General features: G+C 45.5%; 1 protein-coding gene across 2 annotated transcripts in view; it reads right to left on the minus strand.

Annotated features, from left to right (window-relative positions):
* The window catches only part of FRMPD3 (FERM and PDZ domain containing 3), a 281,016-nt gene that overhangs the window by 53,858 nt on the left and 202,583 nt on the right, over window positions 1-24,575 (minus strand). For both annotated transcript variants that reach the window (XM_068248083.1, XM_068248084.1), the window contains 2 exons: window positions 21,452-21,596; window positions 4,897-5,766 (listed from right to left, as the gene is read on the minus strand). In XM_068248083.1, coding sequence (XP_068104184.1) covers window positions 4,897-5,766; window positions 21,452-21,596 — 1,015 coding nt within the window. The remainder of the gene's footprint in view (window positions 1-4,896; window positions 5,767-21,451; window positions 21,597-24,575) is intronic.

The following is a 24,575-nucleotide window of genomic DNA, read 5'->3' on the forward strand; positions in this document are numbered from 1 at the left end:
GTGCACATTTGCAATACTAGTCACTGCATACCTGTTCACGGTACCTGTGTGTGTGAGACAGCTGCACATTTGTAATACCAGTCACTGCATGTCTGCCTCAGATATGAGCAATGCCATCTGTACTCTCTGCCACCAGAAATTGAGCCGTGGAAAGGCCCAGACCCGCGTAGGGACAACTGCCTTACGAAAGCACAAATGGCAGGGAAGACCACCTTCACAGCCACCCTCCTCCACTCCGCCTCTCACCTTGAGCGGTTACTGCTCCTCTGCACACAGCAGCCAGGTGTCCATGAGGGAAATCTTTGAGCAAAAGAAGCCAATGTCTGCCAGTCATCCCCTTGCCCGGCGTCTGACAGCTGGCTTGGCGGAACTGTTAGCTCGCCAGGTGTTACCATACTAGCTGGTGGACTCTGAGGCCTTCCAGAAATTTGTGGCGATTGGGACACCACAGTGGAAGATAACAGGCTGCAATTATTTCTCAAAAAAGGCGATACCCAAACTGTACCATGAAGTAGAAAGGCAAGTGGTGTCATCTCTGGTACACAGTGTTGGGTCAAGGGTCCATCTGACCCTGGATGCCTGGTCTGCAAAGCACGGTCATGGCAGGTACATTACTTACACGGCCCATTGGGTCAGCCTGGTGACCACTGGCAAGCAGGGAGTACATGGCTGTGCAGCGGACCTAGTTGTGACACCTCCACGGCTTGCAGGCAGGCCTGCTGCGACCTCCTCTTTTTCTCCTTCTACTCCTCCTGCTACATCCTCTTCGCTGTCAGCCTCCTCCTCCTCCTTGGCTGAGTGGCAGTGCTACTCTACTGGTGCTGCAATCTCCTCTCCAGCTACACACCCCCAGCTCCCCAGGGCCTATGCTGAATGCCAGGTACGATGGTGTCATGCCATCTTGGACATGTCTTGCCTCAAAGCCGAGAGTCACACTGGAGCAACTCTCCTGGCTGCTCTGAACAAACAGGTGGAACAGTGGCTGACCCTGCACCAACTGGAGATTGGCAGCGTGGTGTGTGACAACGGCAGCATTCTCATTTTGGCTTTGAGTTTGGGAAAGTTGACACATGTACCCTGCATGGCACATGTGCTGAATCTAGTAATTCAAAGATTTCTGTCTAAGTACCCAGGCTTAGAAGATGTCCTGAAGCAGTCCAGGAAGGTGTTTGGGCATTTCAGGTGGTCCTACACGGCCATGGCGCGCTTGGCCGATTTTCAGCGGAGGAACAACTTGCCCGACTCGCTGGAATTCGACACTCCTGAAGTTCGACCACCTGCTACAACAGGAGAAAGCCATCAACGACTATCTGAACAGCTAGGGTCAAAGATCAGGCTCTGGGGAGCTGGGCATTTTGTTGCCAAAGTACTGGACACTCATGCGTAATGCCAGCAGGCTCATGCGTCCATTTGAGGAGGTGACCAACTTGGTGAGTCGCAGTGAAGGTGCCATCAGCGACTTGATTCCATATGCTTTCTTCCTGGAGCATGCTGTGCGTAGAGTGGTGGATCAAGCTGTGGACGAGCATGACCAGGAAGAGGTGGAAGGGTGGGAACAATCATCAGCAGAACTAGATGTTTCTTCAACACCTGCGGCAGCACAGAGGAGGGGGGAGGAGGAGGAAGAGTCACCTGGGGAAGAGGAGTCAGATGAGGAAGGTGGTTTTTTTTTGAGGAGGAGGCGGAAGAACAACCGCAGCAGGCGTCGCAGGGGGCTTGTGCTGCTCACCTTTCCCATGGTATTGTTTGTGGCTGGGAGGAGGAGGAGAACTTACCTGACATCACTGAGGAAGAGCAAGAGGAAATGGCTAGTACGTCGGCATGCGACTGTGCAGTTGGGGGCTTTCATGCTGTCCAGCCTGTTGAGGGACCCCCGTATAAAAAAGCTCAAGGGGAATGACCTGTACTGGGTGGCAACGCTACTAGATCCTTGGTATAAGCACAATGTGGCGGAGATGTTACCAAATCACCAGAAGGCATAAAGGATGCAGCACTTCCACTGCAAGCTGTAAAGTATGCTTTAAAGTGCATTTGAGGGTGATGTCAAGTTTTCAATGTTCGCCTCCCCATTGAAGTCTATTGCGGTTCCCGAAGTTCGCGCGAACCCGAACTTTTGCGGAAGTTCGCGTTCGAGGTTCGTGAACCTAAAATCCGAGGTTTGAGCCATCTCTAACTTTCATCTAAGAAACATTAAAAAAATTTAACATCTTAATCCCCTTAGGCTAATTTCACACCAGGACGTTGCGTTAGAGGGGGCGTTAAGGTCGCATAACGTCCCCCTAACGGAACGCCTGGTGGTGCTGGATCTGGACGTCAGAGTGAGCCGCGTTGTGCAGCTCACTCTGGCGTCAGTGATGCTGTGATGCGCACTCTTGTGCGCATGCGGCATCACGTGGTCCCGCCGGCCAATCGCCGCACAGAGCGGCCGCTCCAGAAAGTAAACACTGCACGTCACAACGTGCAGTGCATATTAATTAGCCATGTGCCTGGCCGCTCACCGCTCCTCCACAAGATTACTGAGCATGTGCAAGCAGTCTAACGCGGCTCAGCCGCGTCTAAAGTACTGCATGCAGTACGTTGTCTTGTGACGCAGCGTTACAATGTAACGCAACGTGGGCACTGTGAACAGCCCCATTGATTTTTCATTACTGTGCGGTGGGGTGCGTTACAGGCTGCTCTAACGTGCGCCTGTAACGTCCCACTGTGAAACCAGCCTTAACCTTCCTGGCGGTAAGCCTGAGCTGAGCTCGGGCTATGCCGCGCAGGAAGATATCTCAGCCCCTGGTGGGGCGATTTGCGCACTTTAAATTGCTGTACGCACGCAGCGGCGCAAGAGGGCCCCCCCCCCCCCCCCGCCAGAGCCCTGCGCTGCCCGGACCAATGAGTTCCGGGCAGCGCTATGGGCTGGATCGGAGACGTCTGACGTCAGGACGTCGGCTGACGTCCATGACGTCATTCTGATCGTCGCCATGGCGACAGGAGAAGCCAAACAGGGGATCGCGTTATATACGCGTTCCCCTGTTTGCTATTGTTGCCGGCGACGATCGAACTAGAGGGACACATGCGCCCTCTAGTGGTGTTTCATGTAGCTACCACTCTGGTAGCTTTACATGAAACAAAAAAGAAAAATTAAAAAAAAAAGCATTTTTGCCTAAGTGGCAAAAAAAATTAACCGCCAGGAGGGTAAAGGATCTTCCAACCCCAGTTCACACCTTGATCACAGCACGGCTGAATTACTGCAATGTCCTCTATGCAGGCCTCCCAAACAAGGAGCTGTACTAACTGCAATTATAACAGAATGCTGCTGCCAGATTGCTAACAAGCCAGCCTTGCCACTGTCACATTACACAGATTCTTTGCTCGCTGCACACCTGTAAAATAAAGAATTCTCTTGAAGACTGGACTTTTGACATTCAAATCCCTACACAATTTGGGCCCAGGATAAATAAAGGACTTGCTGAAACTGCACCACCCCTCTCACAACCTAAGATCAGCAGAATCCATAAACTTGGTCACTCTCAACGTGCACCTCAAAACCTTTGGAGCCAGAGCTTTATGTCATGCTGCCCTGCCCTTTGAAATTCCCACACTCAGTAAAGACAACCCCATCCCTGGAGTTATTTAAATCCAGACTGAAAAGCCACCTGTTTAGCCTGGCATTTGCAGACTTCCTCTATACTAAGATTTACCAAGCAATCAAATACTGGTCTGAGCCATGCTTATGTGTTTTGAGTCTGACTCCTACGAGAGAAAAGGGTTTTACAAATGTTGTTAGTTAGTTGTTGTATATATCGGGTGCTTCCACTAGTGTTTTATTAATATACAGGGAAGGCACAATCAGGTGACAACATATCATAGATGGCACTATCATTAGACAATAGACAAAGAAAAAAGTATCATACAGCAATATACAGTAGATGGAGGAAAACTATGGATCAACATAATACAGGAGACACTAGTAGGGGACAGTATAATACAAGGAGCACTAGCAGGGGTCAATAGGTGTGGAATACAAATGAGGGAATAACTGGAGGACAACAAAGCACAGAAAGCACTATCAGGTAAAAAACATAACGGCACTATCAGTTGACACCCTAATGTAAGATTATATAATGGAGGGCTGAAACCACACTTGTATTCACATTTATATCCTGACAACATTGCCTACAGTCATACTACCCCCCTCACTTTCTGGCAATGATCGTTGCAATCTCTCTTGCTCCATTTCAATGCTGCCTAAATCTTGTGTGTAAAGGTAAGGACTCCTCTCCTATTCTATCTAGGTACAACAGTATTTGCTGATTATCCCACTTATGTGTACCTAGTACAAGGTTAGTTATTATATTGATTTAGTTGTACTTTAATCTGTACTGCTCTTGTTTTATCCATTAAGGGCCCTTTTCCACTAGCAATCGCTAGCGTTTGCACTAAATGCTGTCGATTGCCATTCAGCAAAGTCCTAAATTTTCCCAGCGATTGTTATTTTCCTATGCAATGCACTGCATAGCAAAATAGCGACAAAAATCGCTCCGCGGCACGATCGCGCTTTATTAAAAAACGAATTGCGGTAGGTAATTTCCACTACTGCGATTCCTATGTTAATATGCAAACCGTATCGATTTAAAAATCACTAGCGATTTGTGATTTAGCATCGCAATCGCCGCTAGTGGAAAATGGTTTTGTAAAATATTTGTAGAGTGCCTATAGTGAACTATTTAAAATAATAATAATACAGTATTTGTCAAGGAATTTGCAATCTACATAAATACATATCAAACCCAAGGTAAATGTTGCAGATCCCATATTTAGTTCACTGAACACAGGTTTAGTACTTTTCATAGTGTTTAAATTATTATCTAAAGTAATGTTAAAATGCAAACACATTTTTAAACCAACCTGCTGTAGACTGAGGTGCAGTGTTGGGAAAATCCTCAGATGCAGCAAGAGCCTCAAGAGCTTGTAGAGTGGATACCAGGGCATCATCCAGCTCTCTTGCATGGTCACTGACTGTCCTTGTCTGAACATTGTCAATTAAGGTGACTGGTAACTCCTCATAGCCAAATACAGGCGTAACACTAGTTTTTTTCTGTTCTCTGCCTTTTTCCTTGATCTTTCCTTTTATCCACTTTGGGTCCTCCTCATCTGAACTGTTGTCTCCAAATCCTGGGGGAGGGGGCGCAGAAGAAGGCAAAAGGGTTGCAGTCTCACCTAAATCCCTATCATCCACCAAACTCTCTTCTTTTTGCCTGCTGTCTTCTTCCTCTTTTTCTTTTTTGTGACCGGGAGGTGGCAAGGATATGAGGTCCACTGAATTGTCTCTACATATAGATGACCCACATGAATTCATACATTTCATATCCATACCACCTCCCCCTGATTGACTTTTCATTTTGGCTTTGCAGGAGTCACAGTAATATTGGGTGCTCTCTGTTTTCACCTGGCTGTCCATGGTGAAGGAACGGGACCTGCTGACTTCGGTCGAATCCTCTGGCCCCTCTGTTCCAGATTGGTTTGATGACCCCTTGGGTGTAGGATCAGATTTTGTTCTTGGTCTGGCCTCCTCCTTGATGACATTCTGGTTAACATCTCTTCCCTCTGTGTCCCGTAGATGGAGGTAGCACAGACTGACAGACTCAGAGTTCTCTGACGGGTTATAGGGTTCGGAAGTGGAATCCTTTGTGGTTGAAAAGACCGCAGAGAAACCGGAGGAGGTTGGTGCCTTAATAGAGGTCGACATGTGTGACACTGTGGGCAAACTGAGGTGATCTAAAAGAAACAAATAAAAGTAAAATTATTGTAACTATAATTTTTTCCTTAAAAATAGGAAATGAAAAAAAAAAAAAACAAGACATTCAGCATACAAGGATAATTTCTTCTCTGTGTTTGTGGTATAGATATTGACGTTTTTCTGCGCAGACATTCCAGGCGCTGGCCGGGAGGGCAATTCAGTACGGAGGTGCAGTGGCGAAACTACAGAGCATGGGGCCCCAGTGCGAGTGTCACATGGGGCCCAGAGCACTCTATTGATATGGAGCCCCAAAGCCTACCAAGGACAGCCGCAGTGTCAGAGAGGTGTAATAGACAAAGGAAACAGTTTGTTTAGGATAACCATTATGCAATGCACATATAGAGGTATTCAATACCAGCATAGTACCAATGAAAAGTTAATAAGATGGATCAAGGAGGGCCCCTCTAGTCCAGGGACTTTGGTGTGCTTGCAACCTCTGCATCCCCTATTGCTACGCCACTACGGGGGTGCCATTAGATCTGACAAAGAATCAGCTGAACAACCAGCATCACAAATCTCTGCAGGCAGTGCATGGCACTGTGTTACTTCCTAAATTTGATGTGGCGCCCCACCTCCTGTGTTTTTGGATGCACAGCAGATCTCTGCGCTACTCACCCATCCAGTAGTGACACTTTACAGCAGCACGGTGAGTAAAGACAGATTGCTGTGCTGCAGCTGCAAGCTCCTCAGGGACACCTGCAGGGAGAGGGGGTAGGATGTGCACAGTGGCCCACTCTCCACAGTTCACAGAAGCCGTCTGTCATTATTATATGTATCCACTGGCTGCTGTGACACCCTAGGTTGAGGCTAGGTGACACGGGGGGAGGGGGGGGGCTGTCGGTGTTAGTAAGCAGAGGGATGGTTAAGGGTAAGGCATCGGTAGAGGGAGGGTTCTGTGCTGGGGAGGACTGGGACCTTTTGGCCTGGGGGGAAAATACAAACTAGAAGCCCGTGTTCATCATGGCAGCCTCAGCCCAAATGGCATCATACATGCGCCCCACTTGCTATATGCCGGTAGTCACATGGGGCGCCCATGCGGAAACACAGCAAGGACACTTGCAGGACTGCGTGACAGGTAAAGTATAACTGCACAGGCAATGGGGGTCACATGACACATTTGGAAGGACGACAGCCAGGGCTTTCCGTCGTGTCCATCATTCATGATTATTGCACACCGTTACTACTGCATACCCGATCAACCACATCAGCCTGAGATTTCCCAGCCTCTCAGATTTGACCAATTTCCACCTGAAATTAGTCAAATCGTCGAATGAGCATGCTTGTGGTGGCTCCAATTTTCATCCAATTTGATAGTAATTATTAAAACAGTTGATTGATCGCGGAATCAACCCATGTATGGTCACCTTAATTCCCCAAGGCTCACCCCACCTCCAATCCCCATACACTTATGTCCAAAGAGGGACTGTCCCTTCAAAAGAGGGACAGTTGGGAGCTATGATTGTGAGAGACCAGACAATTTTTTTACCCACGGACCCTGCAGGCAAGCCTCTGCTCTGCATCTTGCTGTTTACATTTACAAGCTTACCTGCCCTCTAATTGCTCTGTATTGCATTTTTATTTCCCTCAGTCAGCCTAGTGATTCAGTCAGCCAGCCTAGTGATTCACATTGCCTTATACAAAAACCTGAAGGCACCAGGCACTACACCAGCCCTAAATCATTAAATAAGAGGCAGCCCCCCTTCCCCCCTGGCCAGTCCTCCCCTGGTTCTGTGTGGAAATAGATTTAATGAGGAACCGTAACCAAGGAATGAACTTCATCCCAATCATAAGCCGGTACCCCCTTTCCCATGAGAAATCTTTTCCTTTTCTCAAACTGATCATCAGGGAGCTCTGTATGGCTGATATTGTGAAACCCCTCTCCTGTGTGATGTCAGCATGAGGGTGCTATAATCACCCGGTGAGAGCCTTGTTGCATTGTGGGAAATAACAGCTGTTTCCAACTGCCAAAATGCATCATCTCTTTCCACAAACATCACCTGCCAGCAGTAAAAATGTCACAATGTGATAAATGTCAGAATGTAAATCAGGGAGAGGAAAGATTTTACAATGCAGAAACATTGACTAAATCATTTATAAATATTTATTATAAAAAGCACTTTTTTCATTATGTTCTTTGCACTGCAGTTCCTCTTTAAGTAGTAGAACTAAGTGCTTAGAATTAAGTAGTAGTGTATCAGTAATATTACCCATATTCTACTACCAGAAATCCCCTGTAGCCTTTTTTCCAGGCACCTTTGCACCTTTATTACATGAATGCCAGCGCAATAGCTTCCTTTTACTCCATGTCCCGAGCACTTTTCTCCACATGGGGGACAAAAAGTCCCTGCATCCGTCGTATAAGATATAATCCCCCAACTTACAAATGCCCACTGATAAGAAACGCCAACCAGCCACCACGTTGGGGATTCCCTGTATTGTCCCCCCTTCTGTCCCGTGTGTCCGCATGCCTCCACTCGCTTCCTGTGTCTCCACTTCCCCTGTGTATGTAGATGAGTGTAGCGGCATGTCTTACCTAATCCATGCCGCCCACGCAGATCACCGACCTCTTCACTTCCGCACTTCTCCCCCAGTGACCGGCTTGTGCTGATCGCGTCATGATGATGTGTCAGCACAAGCTGATCACTAGGGGGAGAAGTACGGAAGTGAAGAGGTTGGCGATCTCCACGGGTGGAATGGATTAGGTAAGACATGCTGCTACACTTACAGTGGCTTGCAAAAGTATTCAGCCCCCTTGAAGTTTTCCACATTACTGCCACAAACATGAATCAATTGTATTGGAATTCCACGTGAAAGACCAATACAAAGTGGTGTACAATTGAGAAGTGGAACGAAAATCATACATGATTCCAAACATTTTTTACAAATCAATAACTGCAAAGTGGAGTGTGCATAATTATTCAGCCCCTTTTGGTCTGAGTGCAGTCAGTTGCCCATAGACATTGCCTGATGAGTGCTAATGACTAAATAGAGTGCACCTGTGTGTAATCTAATGTCAGTACAAATACAGCTGCTCTGTGACGGCCTCAGAGGTTGTCTAAGAGAATATTGGGCGCAACAACACCATGAAGTCCAAAGAAAACACCAGACAGGTCAGGGATAAAGTTATTGAGAAATGTAAAGCAGGCTTAGGCTGCAAAAAGATTTCCAAAGCCTTGAACATCCCACGGAGCACTGTTCAAGCGATCATTCAGAAATGGAAAGAGTACGGCACAACTGTAAACCTACCAAGACAAGGCCGTCCACCTAAACTCACAGGCCGAACAAGGAGAGTGCTGATCAGAAATGCAGTCAAGAGGCCCATGGCAACTCTGGACGAGCTGCAAAGATCTACAACTCAGGTGGGGGGATCTGTCGATAGGACAACTATTAGTCGTGCACTGCACAAAGTTGGCCTTTATGGAAAAGTGGCAAGACGAAAGCCATTGTTAACAGAAAAGCATAAGAAGTCCCGTTTGCAGTTTACCACAAGCCATGTGGGGGACACAGCAAACGTGGAAAAAGGTGCACTGGTCAGATGAGACCAAAATTGAACTTTTTGGCCAAAATGCAAAGCGCTATGTGTGTCGGAAAACTAACACTGCATATCACTCTGAACACACCATCCCCACTGTCAAATATGATGGTGGCAGCATCATGCTTTGGGGGTGCTTCTCTTCAGCAGGGACAGGGAAGCTGGTCGGAGTTGATGGGAAGATGGATGGAGCCAAATACAGGGCAATCTTGGAAGAAAACTTCTTGGAGTCTGCAAAAGACTTGAGACTGGGGCGGAGGTTCACCTTCCAGCAGGACAACGACCCTAAGCATAAAGCCAGGGCAACAATGGAATGGTTTAAAACAAAACATATCCATGTGTTAGAATAGCCCAGTCAAGGTCCAGATCCAAATCCAATCGAGAATCTGTGGCAAGATCTGAAAACTGCTGTTCACAAACGCTGTCCATCTAATCTGACTGAGTTGGAGCTGTTTTGCAAAGAAGAATGGGCAAGGGTTTTAGTCTCTAGATGTGAAAAGCTGATAGAGAGATACCCTAAAGGACTGGCAGCTGTAATTGTAGCAAAAGGTGGTTCTACAAAGTATTGACTTGGGGGCTGAATAATTACGCACACCCCACTTTGCAGTTATTGATTTGTAAAAAATGTTTGGAATCATGTATGATTTTCGTTCCACTTCTCGCGTGTACACCACTTTGTATTGGTCTTTCACGGGGAATTCCAATAAAATTGATTCATGTTTGTGGCAGTAATGTAACAAAGTGTGAAAAACTTCAAGGGGGCCGAATACTTTTGCAAGCCACTGTATCTACATATACGGGGGAGCAGGACATACAGGGGAGGGAGCGGAGGCACGCAGACACACAGGGGACAGAAGGGGGCAAACCTGGGGAAAGAAGGGGACTCCTGGGGACAGAAGAGAGGACAGAAGGGGAAACACGGGAGAGAAGGGAGGATAGACGGGGACACATGGGGGACACAGGAGGACACCAATTGGAGAGAACATTATAATAGGCTGGAATATGGACACACCAGGTTTAGTATGTATAATTTTTCCCTTGGTTTTTGCTCTCTAAACCTAGGTTACATAGTTATTTTAGGTTGATAAAAGACATACGTCCATCGAGTTCAACCAGAACTTACATTCTGTGCGTCTTACATTCTGGAGCGTTTTATACGGTGGAAAATACGGCAATTAAAATAGTATATATTTCTTCCCTAGCACTTTACAGAGTACATAGTCATGTTGTTGACAATCCTTAGAGGAGCTCACAGTCTAATCCCTACCATAGTCATAGTCTAATGTTCTGATGTGATTCAGGAAGGCAAAATGTGAGTAGAACTGGCCCTGCCTATCCTAACCCCAAAATGCCCAAATGTTCAGCCCTGACCTCCCATAACTTTCTTAATGCTGGATACTTGTAATCTAATGTTAACCCCTCCCCTTAGAAATGATTAACTATAATGAAAACTGTCATCTATGCCAAATCCTAACGGAAAAAATTACACAATGGGCATGATTCACAAAGCTTTTTCACCTTTTTACTCTGTTTTCACCTTAACTATGTTACATTTTTAAGCTACCAAAGAGCAAAAATATAATTATGGTAAGGAAAGTAATACTGAAATTAAGTTAATGAGTATTTTGCTTGTAAATGTGCTAAAAGGTTATTTTTTTAAATCACGTGATGTCATTTATGAGATTGTGTGAATAGAGCCCAATGTCTCACCCTAATCACCTAATCATCAGTACCAGTCCACTATCGTGTGTGTGTGTGTGTGCGTGCGTGCGCGTGCGTGTGTGTGTCCGGCCTAGGGTGATTAAAATCAGCAGGGCGCAGGACTTGGAGAGATAAGAGGTCACATGTCAAAGTAAATCCTCTCTCCTGCTTTGGTCTGGTATGCCTGAATTCCAAAGATCCCTGCACCTCTCTCACTTGTGCAGAGTGTGTATGATGACAGTCAGCGTCTGCTGTCACCTGATGATCCTGTCCTCTGAATGAGTGGGGATATACAAGCTGCTGTGAGAAGATAAATATATGGGCTCAGGTTGCAGAAGTCTTGAGTTCTGATTAGTTTCTTCATGCACGCATTCATGGACAGGAATTATCAGTTCTCTTCACCCCAGACTTGTTAAATTTATGTTTTGTTTTTTTCCTAGGGAATGACAGCAACATTCTTTGTGCTACAGTTTAACTCTTTCCTGACTTTTTTAGTAGCAGCAGCAAAGCATTGTACTGTCTTAGCCATCAGTGAAAGAAGGATGTTTTGAAACAGGATGACAACTGTATTACATTTATTTATATTTGCAAAACAATGTACAGTATGCATCTCTTGCTGACTATATGTATAACTGTGTGCTCTAACATCTTGTATAGAAGAACAAAGTCTGAAAACGGTTCAATTAGCCAAAGGCTCACGTTTTTCTTTTCTGTTAGCCAATAAATGGTATCATTCTGTTTAAAGAGACACTGAAGCGAAAAAAAAAATATGATATAATGAATTGGTTGTGTACTATGAATAATTACTAGAAGATTAGCAGCAAAGAAAATATTCTCATACTTTTATTTTCAGGTATATAGTGTTTTTTCTAACATTGCATCATTCTCTAATATGTGCAGATTACACTCAGCATTCAAAATGAGTCTTTCAGAGCAGTCTGTGAAGTAATGACCTCTCCTCCAGCAGAGGAAAAGTAAACAGTTCACTTACAGTCGAGATAATAAAAGTCAGATAACAGCCCTCTCCAGGACTAACTTAGTCGGAGAGCTTAGTGGCTTGTTTGCATAGAGATAACAACTGGAGTTTCTCAACTCTTCCTGTACTGGAAACAATTAGACTGATGTATCTGATCTTAACCTATTTTGGTTCCTGGACGTAGTTTCTACGTCCAGGAACCATGCGCACTACCGCGGCCGATCGTGCGCGTGCACGCGCACTCCCGGCCGCGGATTCGGTAGCCAAGGAATCAATGTATCTGGCTATGGTGCCCGATCACTGATTCCTCTCCCCCGCTAAAAAAGCGACAGCTTCTCTCGGAAGCTGTGCTTTTTCTGGCTGTCTCCTTCCCGATGCGTCACTCTAAGCGCGTGCTACGCTTAGAGTGACGTCATGTAAACAAACTCATGGCCGCCATCTTGTGGCCAAAACGTAATACTACACCTGAAAAAAAAATTAAAAAAAATTAACACTCATTTACATTATAAATCTATTGTTTACCTCCCACCCTCCCAAAACTACCCAAATAAAATGTTTACTATAAAAAAAAAACCATTACAATAAAAAAAAAAAAAATGTAAATATTTACCTAAGGGTCTAAACTTTTTAAATATCAATGTAAAGATGAAATATTTCTATATTTTTTTTTATTTTAAACTTGTAAATAGTGATAGATGCAAAATGGAAAAAAATGCACCTTTATTTCCAAATAAAATATTGTCGCCATACATTGTGATAGGGACATAATTTTAACAGTGTAACAACCGGGACATATGGGCAAATACAATACGTGAGTTTTAATTATGGAGGCATGTATTATTTTAAAACTATAATGGCTGAAAACTGAGAAATAATGAATTTTTCCATTTTTTTCTTATTCTTCCTGTTAAAATGCATTTACAGTAAGTAAAATGCATTTAAGTGGCTCTTAGCAAAATGTACCCCCCAAAGAAAGCCTAATTGGTGGCGGAAAAAACAAGATATAGATCAGTGCATTGTGATAAGTAGTGATAAAGTTATAGGCTAATGAATGGGAGGTGAACATTTCTCACGTGAAAACGACGGAACGCGAATGGGTTAATGTTTTATTTCTTAGCTGTGCTACACATACAAATCATAATATCATAATTTTTTTTTCGCTTCAGTGTCTCTTTAAAACTTCCTGCTGACTGATTTTAAAGGGATACTGTAGGGGGGTCGGGGGAAAATGAGCTGAACTTACCCGGGGCTACTAATGGTCCCCCGCAGACATCCTGTGTTGGCGCAGCCACTCACCGATGCTCCGGCCCCGCCTCCAGTTCACTTCTGGAATTTCTGACTTTAGAGTCAGAAAACCACTGCGCCTGCACGCCCGTGTCCTCGCTCCCGCTAAAGTCACCAGGAGTGTACTGCGCAGACACAGACCATACTGGGCCTGCGCTGTGCGCTCTTGATGACATCAGCGGGATCGAGGACATGGCAACGCAGGTGCAGTGGTTTTCAGACTTTAAAGTCTTAAATTCCAGAAGTGAACCGGAGGCGGGGCCGGAGCATCGGTGAGTGGCTGCCCCAACACAGGATGTCTGCGGGGGACCGTTAGAAGCCCCGGGTAAGTTCAACTCATTTTCCCCTGACCCCCCTACAGTATCCCTTTAACCACTTGAGGACCGTGGGCTTTACAAGCACTCTATACGTAACAATTGATACGGTACACCAAAACCTGCCAAGTGCAACTACAGTGTCAGAGGGGCAGGAAGGGGATGGGAAACAGTTTGTTAAGGATTACCACCATTCAAAGTATCTATTGAAGTTATTATTATGAGCACAGGACCAATAGAAAGCTAATACTGTAGGTGAGGGAGGACCCTTCGGGGCCCCTCTGGCCCAAGGGCCCCGATGCGGTCGCTACCTCTGCAACCCCTATTGCTACGTCCCTGCATAGAAGATATTAATTTTTGTCACAAGTAAGCGGAAAATGACACTTTGTGACAACAAAAAAAAAGGTTTCCATTTCTTCTAACTTGCGACAAAAAAAAATGAAATCTGCCACGGACTCACCATGCCCCTCTCTGAATACCTTGAAGTGTCTACTTTCCAAAATGGGGTCATTTGTGGGGTGTGTTTACTGTCCTCGCATTTTGGGGGTGCTAATTTGTAAGCACCCCTGTAAAGCCTAAAGGTGCTCATTGGACTTTGGGCCCCTTAGCGCAGTTAGGCTGCAAAAAAGTGCCACACATGTGGTATTGCTGTACTCAGGAGAAGTAGTATAATGTGTTTTGGGGTGTATTTTTACACATACCGATGCTGGGTGGGAGAAATATCTCTGTAAATGACAATTTTTTTAATTTTTTTTACACACAATTGTCCATTTACAGAGATCTTTCTCCCACTCAGCATGGGTATGTGTAAAAATACATCCCAAAACACATTATACTACTTCTCCTGAGTACGGCGATACCACATGTGGCACTTTTTTGCACCCTAACTGTGCTAAGGGGCCCAAAGTCCAATGAATACCTTTAGGATTTCACAGGTCATTTTGAGAAATTTCGTTTCAAGACTACTCCTCACGGTTTAGGGCCCCTGAAATGCCAGGACAGTATAGGAACCCCACAAATGACCCCATTTTAGAAAGAAGACACCCCAAGGTATTCCGTTAGTAGTACGGTGAGTTCATAGAAGATTTTATTTTTTGTCACAAGTTAGCGGAAAATGACAAAAAATCAATTTTCACTAATGTGTTTTGGGGTGTATTTTTACACATACTGATGCTGGGTGGGAGAAATATCTCTGTAAATGACAATTTTTTAATTTTTTTTACACACAATTGTCCATTTACAGAGATCTTTCTCCCACTCAGCATGGGTATGTGTAATAATACACCCCAAAACACATTATACTACTTCTCCCGAGTACGGCGATACCACATGATTGGCACTTTTTTGCAGCCTAACTGCGCTAAGGGGCCCAAAGTCCAATGAGTACCTTTAGGATTTCACAGGTCATTTTTGTTTCAAGACTACTCCTCACAGTTTAGGGCCCCTAACATGCCAGGGCAGTATAGGAACCCCACTAATGACCCCATTTTAGAAAGAAGACACCCCAAGGTATTCCGTTAGGAGTATGGTGAGTTCATAGAAGTTTTTATTTTTTTGTCACAAGTTAGCGGAAATTGATTTTAATTGTTTTTTTTTTCACAAAGTGTCATTTTCCGCTAACTTGTGACAAAAAATAAAATCTTCTATGAACTCACCATACTCCTAACGGAATATGTTTGGGTGTCTTCTTTCTAGAATGGGGTCATTTGTGGGGATCCTATACTGCCCTGGCATTTTAGGGGCCCTAAACCGTGAGGAGTAGTCTTGAAACCAAATGTCGCAAAATGACCTGTGAAATCCTAAAGGTACTCATTGGACTTTGGGCCCCTTAGCGTACTTAGGGTGTAAAAAAGTGCCACATATGTGGTACCGCCGTACTCAGGAGAAGTAGTATAATGTGTTTTGGGGTGTATTTTTACACATACCCATGCTGGGTGGGAGAAATAGCTCTGTAAATGACAATTGTTTGATTTTTTTTACACACAATTGTCCATTTACAGAGAGATTTCTCCCACCCAGCATGGGTATGTGTAAAAATACACCCCAAAACACATTATACTACTTCTCCTGAGTACAGCGATACCACATGTGTGACGCTTTTTTGCAGCCTAGGTGCACTAAGGGGCCCAACGTCCTAATCACAGGTCATTTTGAGGCATTTGTTTTCTAGACTACTCCTCACGGTTTAGGGCCCCTAAAATGCCAGGGCAGTATAGGAACCCCACAAGTGACCCCATTTTAGAAATACCCCAAGGTATTCCGTTAGGTGTATGGCGAGTTCATAGAAGATTTTATTTTTTGTCACAAGTTAGTGAAAAATTACACTTTGTGAAAAAAAAACAAAAATCAATTTCCGCTAACTTTTGACAAAAAATAAAATCTTCTATGAACTCATCATACACCTAACAGAATACATTGGGGTGTCTTTTTTTCTAAAATGGGGTCAGTTTGTGGGGTTCCTTTACCGCCCTGGCATTTTACGGGCCCAAAACCGTGATGACAGTTGGTCTATGAGGGGGCGAATTTTGTGGAACCGGTCATAAGCAGCGTGGCCTTTTAGATGACAGGTTGTATTGGGCCTGATCTGATGGATAGGAGTGCTAGGGGGTGACAGGAGGTGATTGATGGGTGTCTCAGGGGGTGGTTAGAGGGGAAAATAGATGCAATCAATGCATTGGGGAGGTGATCGGAAGGGGGTCTGAGGGGGATCTGAGGGTTTGGCCGAGTGATCAGGAGCCCACACGGGGTAAATTAGGGCCTGATCTGATGGGTAGGTGTGCTAGGGGGTGACAGGAGGTGATTGATGGGTGTCTCAAGGTGTGATTAGAGAGGGGAATAGATGCAAGCAATGCACTGGCGAGGTGATCAGGGCTGGGGTCTGAGGGCGTTCTGAGGGTATGGGCGGGTGATTGAGTGCCCTAGGGGCAGATAGGGGTCTAATCTGATGGGTAGCAGTGACAGGGGGTGATTGATAGGTAATTAGTGGGTGTTTGGAGGAGAGAACAGATGTAAACACTGCACTTGGGAGGTGATCTGATGTTGGATCTGCGGGCGATCTATTGGTGTGGGTGGGTGATCAGATTGCCCGCAAGGGGCAGGTTAGGGGCTGATTGATGGGTGGCAGTGACAGGGGGTGATTGATGGGTGGCAGTGACAGGGGGTGATTGATGGGTGATTGACAGGTGATTGACAGGTGATCAGTGGGTTATTACAGGGAAGGACAGATGTAAATAATGCCCTGGCGAATTGATAAGGGGGGGTCTGAGGGCAATCTGAGCGTGTAGGCGGGTGATTGGGTGCCCGCATGGGGCAGATTAGGGTCTGATCTGATGGGTAACAGTGACAGGTGGTGATAGGGGGTGATTGATGGGTAATTAGTGGGTGTTTAGAGGAGAGAATAGATGTAAACACTGTGCTTGGGTGGTGATCTGATGTCGGATCTGCGGGCGATCTATTGGTGTGGGTGGGTGATCAGATTGCCCGCAAGGGGCTGGTTAGGGGCTGATTGATGTTTGGCAGTGACAGGGGGTGATTGATGGGTGGCAGTGACAGGGGGTGATTGATGGGTGATTGACAGGTGATTGACAGGTGATCAGTGGGTTATTACAGGGAAGGACAGATGTAAATAATGCCCTGGCGAATTGATAAGGGGGGGTCTGAGGGCAATCTGAGCGTGTAGGCGGGTGATTGGGTGCCCGCAAGGGGCAGATTAGGGTCTGATCTGATGGGTAACAGTGACAGGTGGTGATAGGGGGTGATTGATGGGTGATTGATGGGTAATTAGTGGGTGTTTGGGTGCCCGCATGGGGCAGATTAGGGTCTGATCTGATGGGTAACAGTGACAGGTGGTGATAGGGGGTGATTGATGGGTAATTAGTGGGTGTTTAGAGGAGAGAATAGATGTAAACACTGCGCTTGGGTGGTGATCTGATGTCGGATCTGCAGGCGATCTATTGGTGTGGGTGGGTGATCAGATTGCCCGCAAGGGGCTGGTTAGGGGCTGATTGATGTTTGGCAGTGACAGGGGGTGATTGATGGGTGGCAGTGACAGGGGGTGATTGATGGGTGATTGACAGGTGATCAGTGGGTTATTACAAGGAAGGACAGATGTAAATAATGCCCTGGCGAATTGATAAGGGGGGGTCTGAGGGCAATCTGAGCGTGTAGGCGGGTGATTGGGTGCCCGCAAGGGGCAGATTAGGGTCTGATCTGATGGGTAACAGTGACAGGTGGTGATAGGGGGTGATTGATGGGTGATTGATGGGTAATTAGTGGGTGTTTAGAGGAGAGAATAGATGTAAACACTGCGCTTGGGTGGTGATCTGATGTCGGATCTGCGGGCGATCTATTTGTGTGGGTGGGTGATCAGATTGCCCGCAAGGGGCAGGTTAGGGGCTGATTGATGGGTGGCAGTGACAGGGGGTGATTGATGGGTGATTGACAGGTGATTGGCAGGTGATCAGGGGGGATAGATGCATACAGTACACAGGGGGGGGGTCTGGGGGGGGGGGGTCTGGGGAGAATCTGAGGGGTGGGGGGGGTGATCAGGAGGGGGCAGGGGGTGGGGGGGTAAAAAAAATAGCTTTGACAGATAGTGACAGGGAGTGATTGATGGGTGATTAGGGGGGTGATTGGGTGCAAACAGGGGTCTGGGGGGTGGGCAGGGGGGGGGGGGGTCTGAGGGATGCTGTGGGCGATCTGGGGCAGGGGGGGGAGAAATCAGTGTGCTTGGGTGCGACATAGGGTGGCTGCAGCCTGCCCTGGTGGTCCCTCGGACACTGGGACCACCAGGGCAGGAGGCAGCCTGTATAATACACTTTGTAAACATTACAAAGTGTATTATACACTTTGTATGCGGCGATCGTCGGGTTAACATCCCGCCGGCGCTTCCGTATGGCCGGCGGGATGTTGCGGCGGGTGAGCGATGACAGGCGCCGGCGGAGGATCGCGTCACGGATGACGCGATCGCTCCGCCCATGCCCCTACAAAGACCGCCGCAATTTGTCAATACGGCGGTCCTTGCGGGGTCCACTTCCCGGCCGCCAATTGTCAATACGGCGGTCGGGAAGTGGTTAAGATCGGTCTTATCTTGCCCTAAGTGCTAAATTGTCACTATGTGAAGTACACCTAAGCTAACACTACATCTGTAGTTTAGTGTAGTTTGGGATCCTTCTACTTACCTGTTCTGTTTTGGTTAGGCTTCTCTCCATTGCGCTGCCCTGTCACCTGTTTGTGGCTCTGACTGCAGCCAGTAGCACAGAGGACAAACTTGAAATTTGGTGCTCCTACCCGGATGTGCACAGCAGCCGAGTGTTATGAGTACTTGACAAGCGCTGCTCGCACATGAGCGTAATTTGTATGTACAGTATGTATGCAAGCCTGGAACACTATCGGCTGCTGTGTATCCAGGCAGGAGTGGAAAATTACAGGGAGTGGACAGAGCATGCACTGCTTCTTTGTTGAACAGGGAGCAGAGCAGAAAAACAGAGGAGGGAAGCCCATTCAAACCAGTGATCACTAGTTGGGTTGTTGAACAGAATGGGAAGGAGGGGGGGAGGGTTGGTGACAGCGGGCCTTGGGGGGGGGGGGGCACTGGCGTATTCAGACGGGGGTTCCGGATGTATGGAACACCCCCCTGAGACTCCTGTACCTTTAAAAAAAATTCCCTGAAATCGCTGAAGCGGACAAGCTGGTGAATATACAGAGGCTTGCCTACAGGGTCTGTGGGAAAAACTCTTTCCCTATTGTCAAGACTGCATGTAGACAGCTACATAAGGCAGGTCACAGGTTGACAAGTTTTTGACAGTCCCTAAACTCCAGGAGGGCTGCCTGCAGCTTGTGTGAGAGGCTGACCATCCCTTACATCCTCCACACACCTATGGACCGTATACCTATATCCTTCCCCTATTCCCACAACCCCTCCCCACCATGTTAATGTTTTGTTTTTGCTTTGGCAATGCTAAATGTATTTGGTCCTGCCAATAAAGCTTTTTTGGATTTGGCTGGCAGGGACAGGAGACACAGTACATGCAAGTAGCCTCTGTGTGATGTGGGACTGCAATACAGATACGCTATCTGCTCTATCTCAGTCTCTCCACTCCACCTGGGGGGCAATCTCCCCCCAGGTCCCCTTTCATTCAGTGATTTATGGCTGGTGTCTGGTGTATTCAGGTTTGTTGTTGTAAGGCAATGCAAAATACTAGGCTAGCTGATAAAAGTGCAATTAAAGGGCAGGCAAGCTGGTAAATATACACAGCATGATGCAGAGCTTGCCTGGAGGGTCCTTGGGCAAAAATCGGTCTGGTCTCTCCCCTATGTTATAATGACTGCATGTGTGGATAAGGTGTTAAAGTGAACATTTTTTGACAGTCCCTAGACTCCAGGAGGGCTGCTTTCTGGCTTGTGTGAGAGACTGGCAGGGACAGGAGTCCTATTACAGGCAAGTAGCCTCTGTTTGATGTGGGACTGCAATACAGATAATGCTCCATCTCAGGTTAGTCTTAATTTCTCTCCACTCCTCTTCTCTCTGGGCAAGTGCACGCCAAAATCACAATAGCAATCGCTAGCAATTAGTGAGTGCGATTTTCAGAGCGACTTCTGAATGAATCGCTCAAAAAAATGCTACATGCAGTATACCTGCGATTTTGAAAAAATCACAACGCTGCTGTGGGAACACCCACATAGGGTAACATTAGCCAAGCGCTTTTCAAATCAATGTTGATTTGAAAAATGCTCAGAAGCCCTCTTGGTGTGCACCAGCCCTCCCTCATTCACCTTTGTTTCCCCCTTCCCCTAGTGCTGGCTGGCTGTGTCTTCTTGTCATACAGGAAAGCTAATAAAAGTGCAATCCTGGTGAGGCAAATTATTATTAGTTAGTATTTATATAGCGCCGCCATCTTCCGCAAATGCATATATCCCTGCATCATATGGGTATCGCTTGCGCTATGTGACATATTCCACTGAATTGTCCGAAGTAAGTCTATCTCCCGTTCCTCTCTCGGGGAGTTGTTCCAGCGCTGCCCCCCTTCAAATTTGCTGCTTCCAGAAGCCCTCAGAAACACTTGTGTCCTTGAGTACTTCCAAAGATAGGCAGCTCCGTAATACGCCAGCGCACTTTTGTGCATGGGCAGTATGGAGCCACCTGTATTCGGAAGCACTCGGGGACATAAGTGCTTCTGGACCTTTCAGGAATCCCCCCCTTAAAAATCCTGCGTTTGCCCCTGCAGTAGGTAGTAGAAATCTGACATTCCCGACAGGTTTTGGGCTAGTCCATCTCTTCATGGGGATTCTCAGCATGGCCTTTATTGTTTATAAAGACATTCCCTGAAAAAGATTTATCTGCTCGCTGCACACTATTTTGGCAGTAGGACGGAGCAACTGACATTCACTAAGTGCTTTTAAAAATAAAGAAATCCCTGAGAACCCCCCTATGAAAAGATGGGCTAGTCCAAAATCTACCGTTCGGTCCTCTTTCCCAATCACTTAACACAGGAACCCGACGGAAACGGCGGCGGTAGCGGCACGCACATGTGCGGAGCGACGGCGGGAACGCACGACGTATTAAAACGTCATGTTGCCGTCAACAGGCTAAAGCATGACGTTTTAATACGTGCGATTGTCATTAAATGGTTAAACTAGGGGGCTTAAGGGAGTGAGCAACATCATAACTCTTCCTATCCTAGGTTTCCAATACATGATACTTACCCCAGTTCCTCTGATTGTTTTGCAAATTAATGCAATGGGTAGCTTTCACCTGAATTATTTGAATAGCATGTAGTGCACATGTAAATAAAGAAATGCAACTGTATTTTTTCAAATGCAGTATCTAAATGTGAGGAAAGAGATGAAAGTCATACCTGCCTTGATTATCTGAGGTGGAGGCAAATGGCCAATCCCTCTGTAGAATATGCCTTTCTTGGAGTCGACTAGCAGTCGGTAATAACCTGCAACCAAACAGGCAAAGCTAGTAGCTTCAGGCCAATCCATAAGTAACACGAGGGACTGGAAAACACAAGATCACCGCTTGAGGTTATATAAAAATGGTCAATGGCATACAAATAGTTTTTGCTTGCATGGAAATTAAAATCACATTGTATTCTACTTGAAATTGGGCAAATCATATGTTCCCACTGCTGAATTTGATTGCCCAATTCCAAGCTGCATACAATTTACAACTTACTAACCATTTCTAGTATTCACATACAATTTAAAAACATGAGTGCTTAGTCTCTGAAAGTGAACTAGAGGCTCTCTCCAAGGCAGTTAAATTATATATACTTTTATCCTAATATGTCTGTTGTGGCAGCAATCGCCTGGTAGAATGCCACTGCATCCTGTTCAAGTGGCAACACAGCCAGAATGTGCAGAAACCACTGACTCCTGCAGCTTTCTACACATCAGGTTCTGTGAGTAGTTCCATTGAAATTTATGTTCAATATTTCTTATTCATTGTCAAGTACTATATTGCTGACACATCAACTTGTTCAAATATATTTGGTGTTAGCTTTCACTTTTCTGCTAAGCAATGCCTCACCAACCAAACACATGCACTACTTATGAAACAAATGTGCTGCTGTCATGCAGTGCAAACTATTCTGCTACACAATCGATGTGTGGAAAGTTAGACTTAGAAAAATAATAAATAAAAAAAAAAAAAAGAGAGAGAAGGCAGGAGAAGCAAGCAAGCATATGAAATTTCCTGCTGACCAGTACCAAGCAGCATGTCTTTTAACATTGGGAGGTACTTTGTGGGGGAGGTGGGCAGAAAATCGCTCCTACCCCATCGTTAAAATACCACTATCGCGGAAAAAAAAAGTAGGCAATCTGACAAAACCAACAGGTTTTGGGCCAGTCCATCTTTTTCTTGGGAAATTCTCAGGGTTTTCTTTGTTTTCAACAGCATTTAAGGAACAGCAGTTTAACTGCCAAAATAGTTAGATACCAGCAGGCCTCCCTACTCACTTTCACACTATTTTGTCAGTTAGACTTTGCAACTGCTGTTCAGGAAATGCTGAAAACAAAGAAAACCCTGGAAATCCCCCATGAGGAGATGGACTGGCCCAAAACAAAGCCGACATCTCCTCATGGGGATTCTCAGGGTTTTCTTTGTTTTCAACAGCATTTACTGAACAGCAGTTGCAAAGTCTAACTGACAAAATAGTGTGCAAGTGAGTAGGGAGGCTGGCTGGTATCTAAACATTTTGGCAGTTAAACTGCTGTTTGGTAAATGCTGTTGAAAACAAAGAAAACCCTGAGAATTTCCCAAGAAAAAGATGGACTGGCCTAAAACCTGTCGGTTCTGTCAGATTTGAACGGTCTACTTTTTTTGCAATAGTGGTCCTTTAAGGACCCTTGTCCCTATATTACGTACAAGTGGCTCTTCTCACTCTTATGAGTTCCATAGGTAAGTCATATGGGGCTATTATTGCCATCTGTTCTTCCCTGTAATAAGAGGATTACTAAATGACCATCCCCACCCAGGTAAAAAGGTAGAAGGGTTATCATTGCTGTGAGGTGGTGGTTGTTGACCCAGAACACTAATCATCCAGCAACCACCCTTGGGTCATATAAGCAGCTCACAAACTTAAAGGACAACTATCGATAACCGTGCTTTTTTAAACTGGTATGGGGATAGCATGTCTAGGTGTTCCCAAGTACTGCTGTAAATCTTTCCCTGCTTATCTCTTATTTCATGCTATAAAAGTGTCATCAAAAGCTGCTTTCTTTTCACTGACAGCAGTGGTGCAGTGGATCAGCTCATTTGAATAAGTGTGCTTGTAATACCTACATCTATTAACCCCATGTATCTACTTCAGCTAGTCAGATCTGCAAAAGATATAAACATCAACTTACTGCAGCTGCTGATTTTCTGTTATTTCAGAGATGTGTACTTCTCTCTTTAAATGAGCTGTCCAAATAAGATGCCAGGCTCCCAGGAGTAGCTGCATCTGGTGTGCCTGAGGAGAATGAGACTGGGTGCTGTGCCCAGCAGAAGGAAAGTTATGTATTTCTTATTTACTTAATGAGTAAACATTCTCTGCTAATTGAGTGCAGAACCTAATACCAAGGAAGGCTAAATATCTGTAGTGCAAAGACCAGCACTGGCTAATGGATTGTTCCAATACAGTTAAAGCTTACACAAGGTAAAGCAGAGCTTTTGACTTTGATATTTAAAAAGTGGGAAAATGCTTACACAGCTATTAAATAATACTTAAACATTAGTTGTACATTGTAGTTTTAGCACTTGGTTACATATAGCTGTCCTTTTAAGTATAGTGGGCCCAAGACAAACCATGTCCTAACAAAATGGATTAAAACTACCCTGAAGGTATGGTTGACTGTCCATGCCCATATGATTTAGTCTAACCAAATCTTCATCTATACCCCATTATAGTGGAATCCTAATCTACCCCACTGTTACACCATACGACATCCGATTATATGGGTCAGTAAATGCATTAAAATTGTTAGCCACATCATAGAAGACAATGACATAGCAACAATTTATAATTATTTTATTATTATTTTTTATTTATATAATGCCAACATCTTCTGTAGCATTGTGCATACTACAAAACAGACAATAGTGGGAAGAATACATGATCAGTTCAACACACTGTGCAATCAGGACATTGAGCAACGCAAGTACAGATACATACAATTAATGTGTAGTTTGAAAACATCACCAATACTGGCACATGTTCATAAAATACACAGAAACAGGAAACACTTGGAGGAAGTTCCTGCCCTGCAGGGAGCTCTGTCGGGCAGTCGGGTGCAGGCAGGCACTAGGGAAGGAATTGAAGCAAGTAAATGGATGAGGAAATGGGCCTCAAATTCTAACTATAACAAATCATAAGCTTGTCTGCACTAGTTTGTATTAAGAGTTCGTTTGAAGATTTTCAATCTTAACCACTTGAGGACCGAATTGTTAAACCCCCCTAAAGACCAGGTCATTTTTCTCTAAATGGGCCACTGCAG

The sequence above is a fragment of the Hyperolius riggenbachi genome, chromosome 8 (assembly GCF_040937935.1).
Source record: "Hyperolius riggenbachi isolate aHypRig1 chromosome 8, aHypRig1.pri, whole genome shotgun sequence".
Classification (NCBI taxonomy): domain Eukaryota; kingdom Metazoa; phylum Chordata; class Amphibia; order Anura; family Hyperoliidae; genus Hyperolius; species Hyperolius riggenbachi.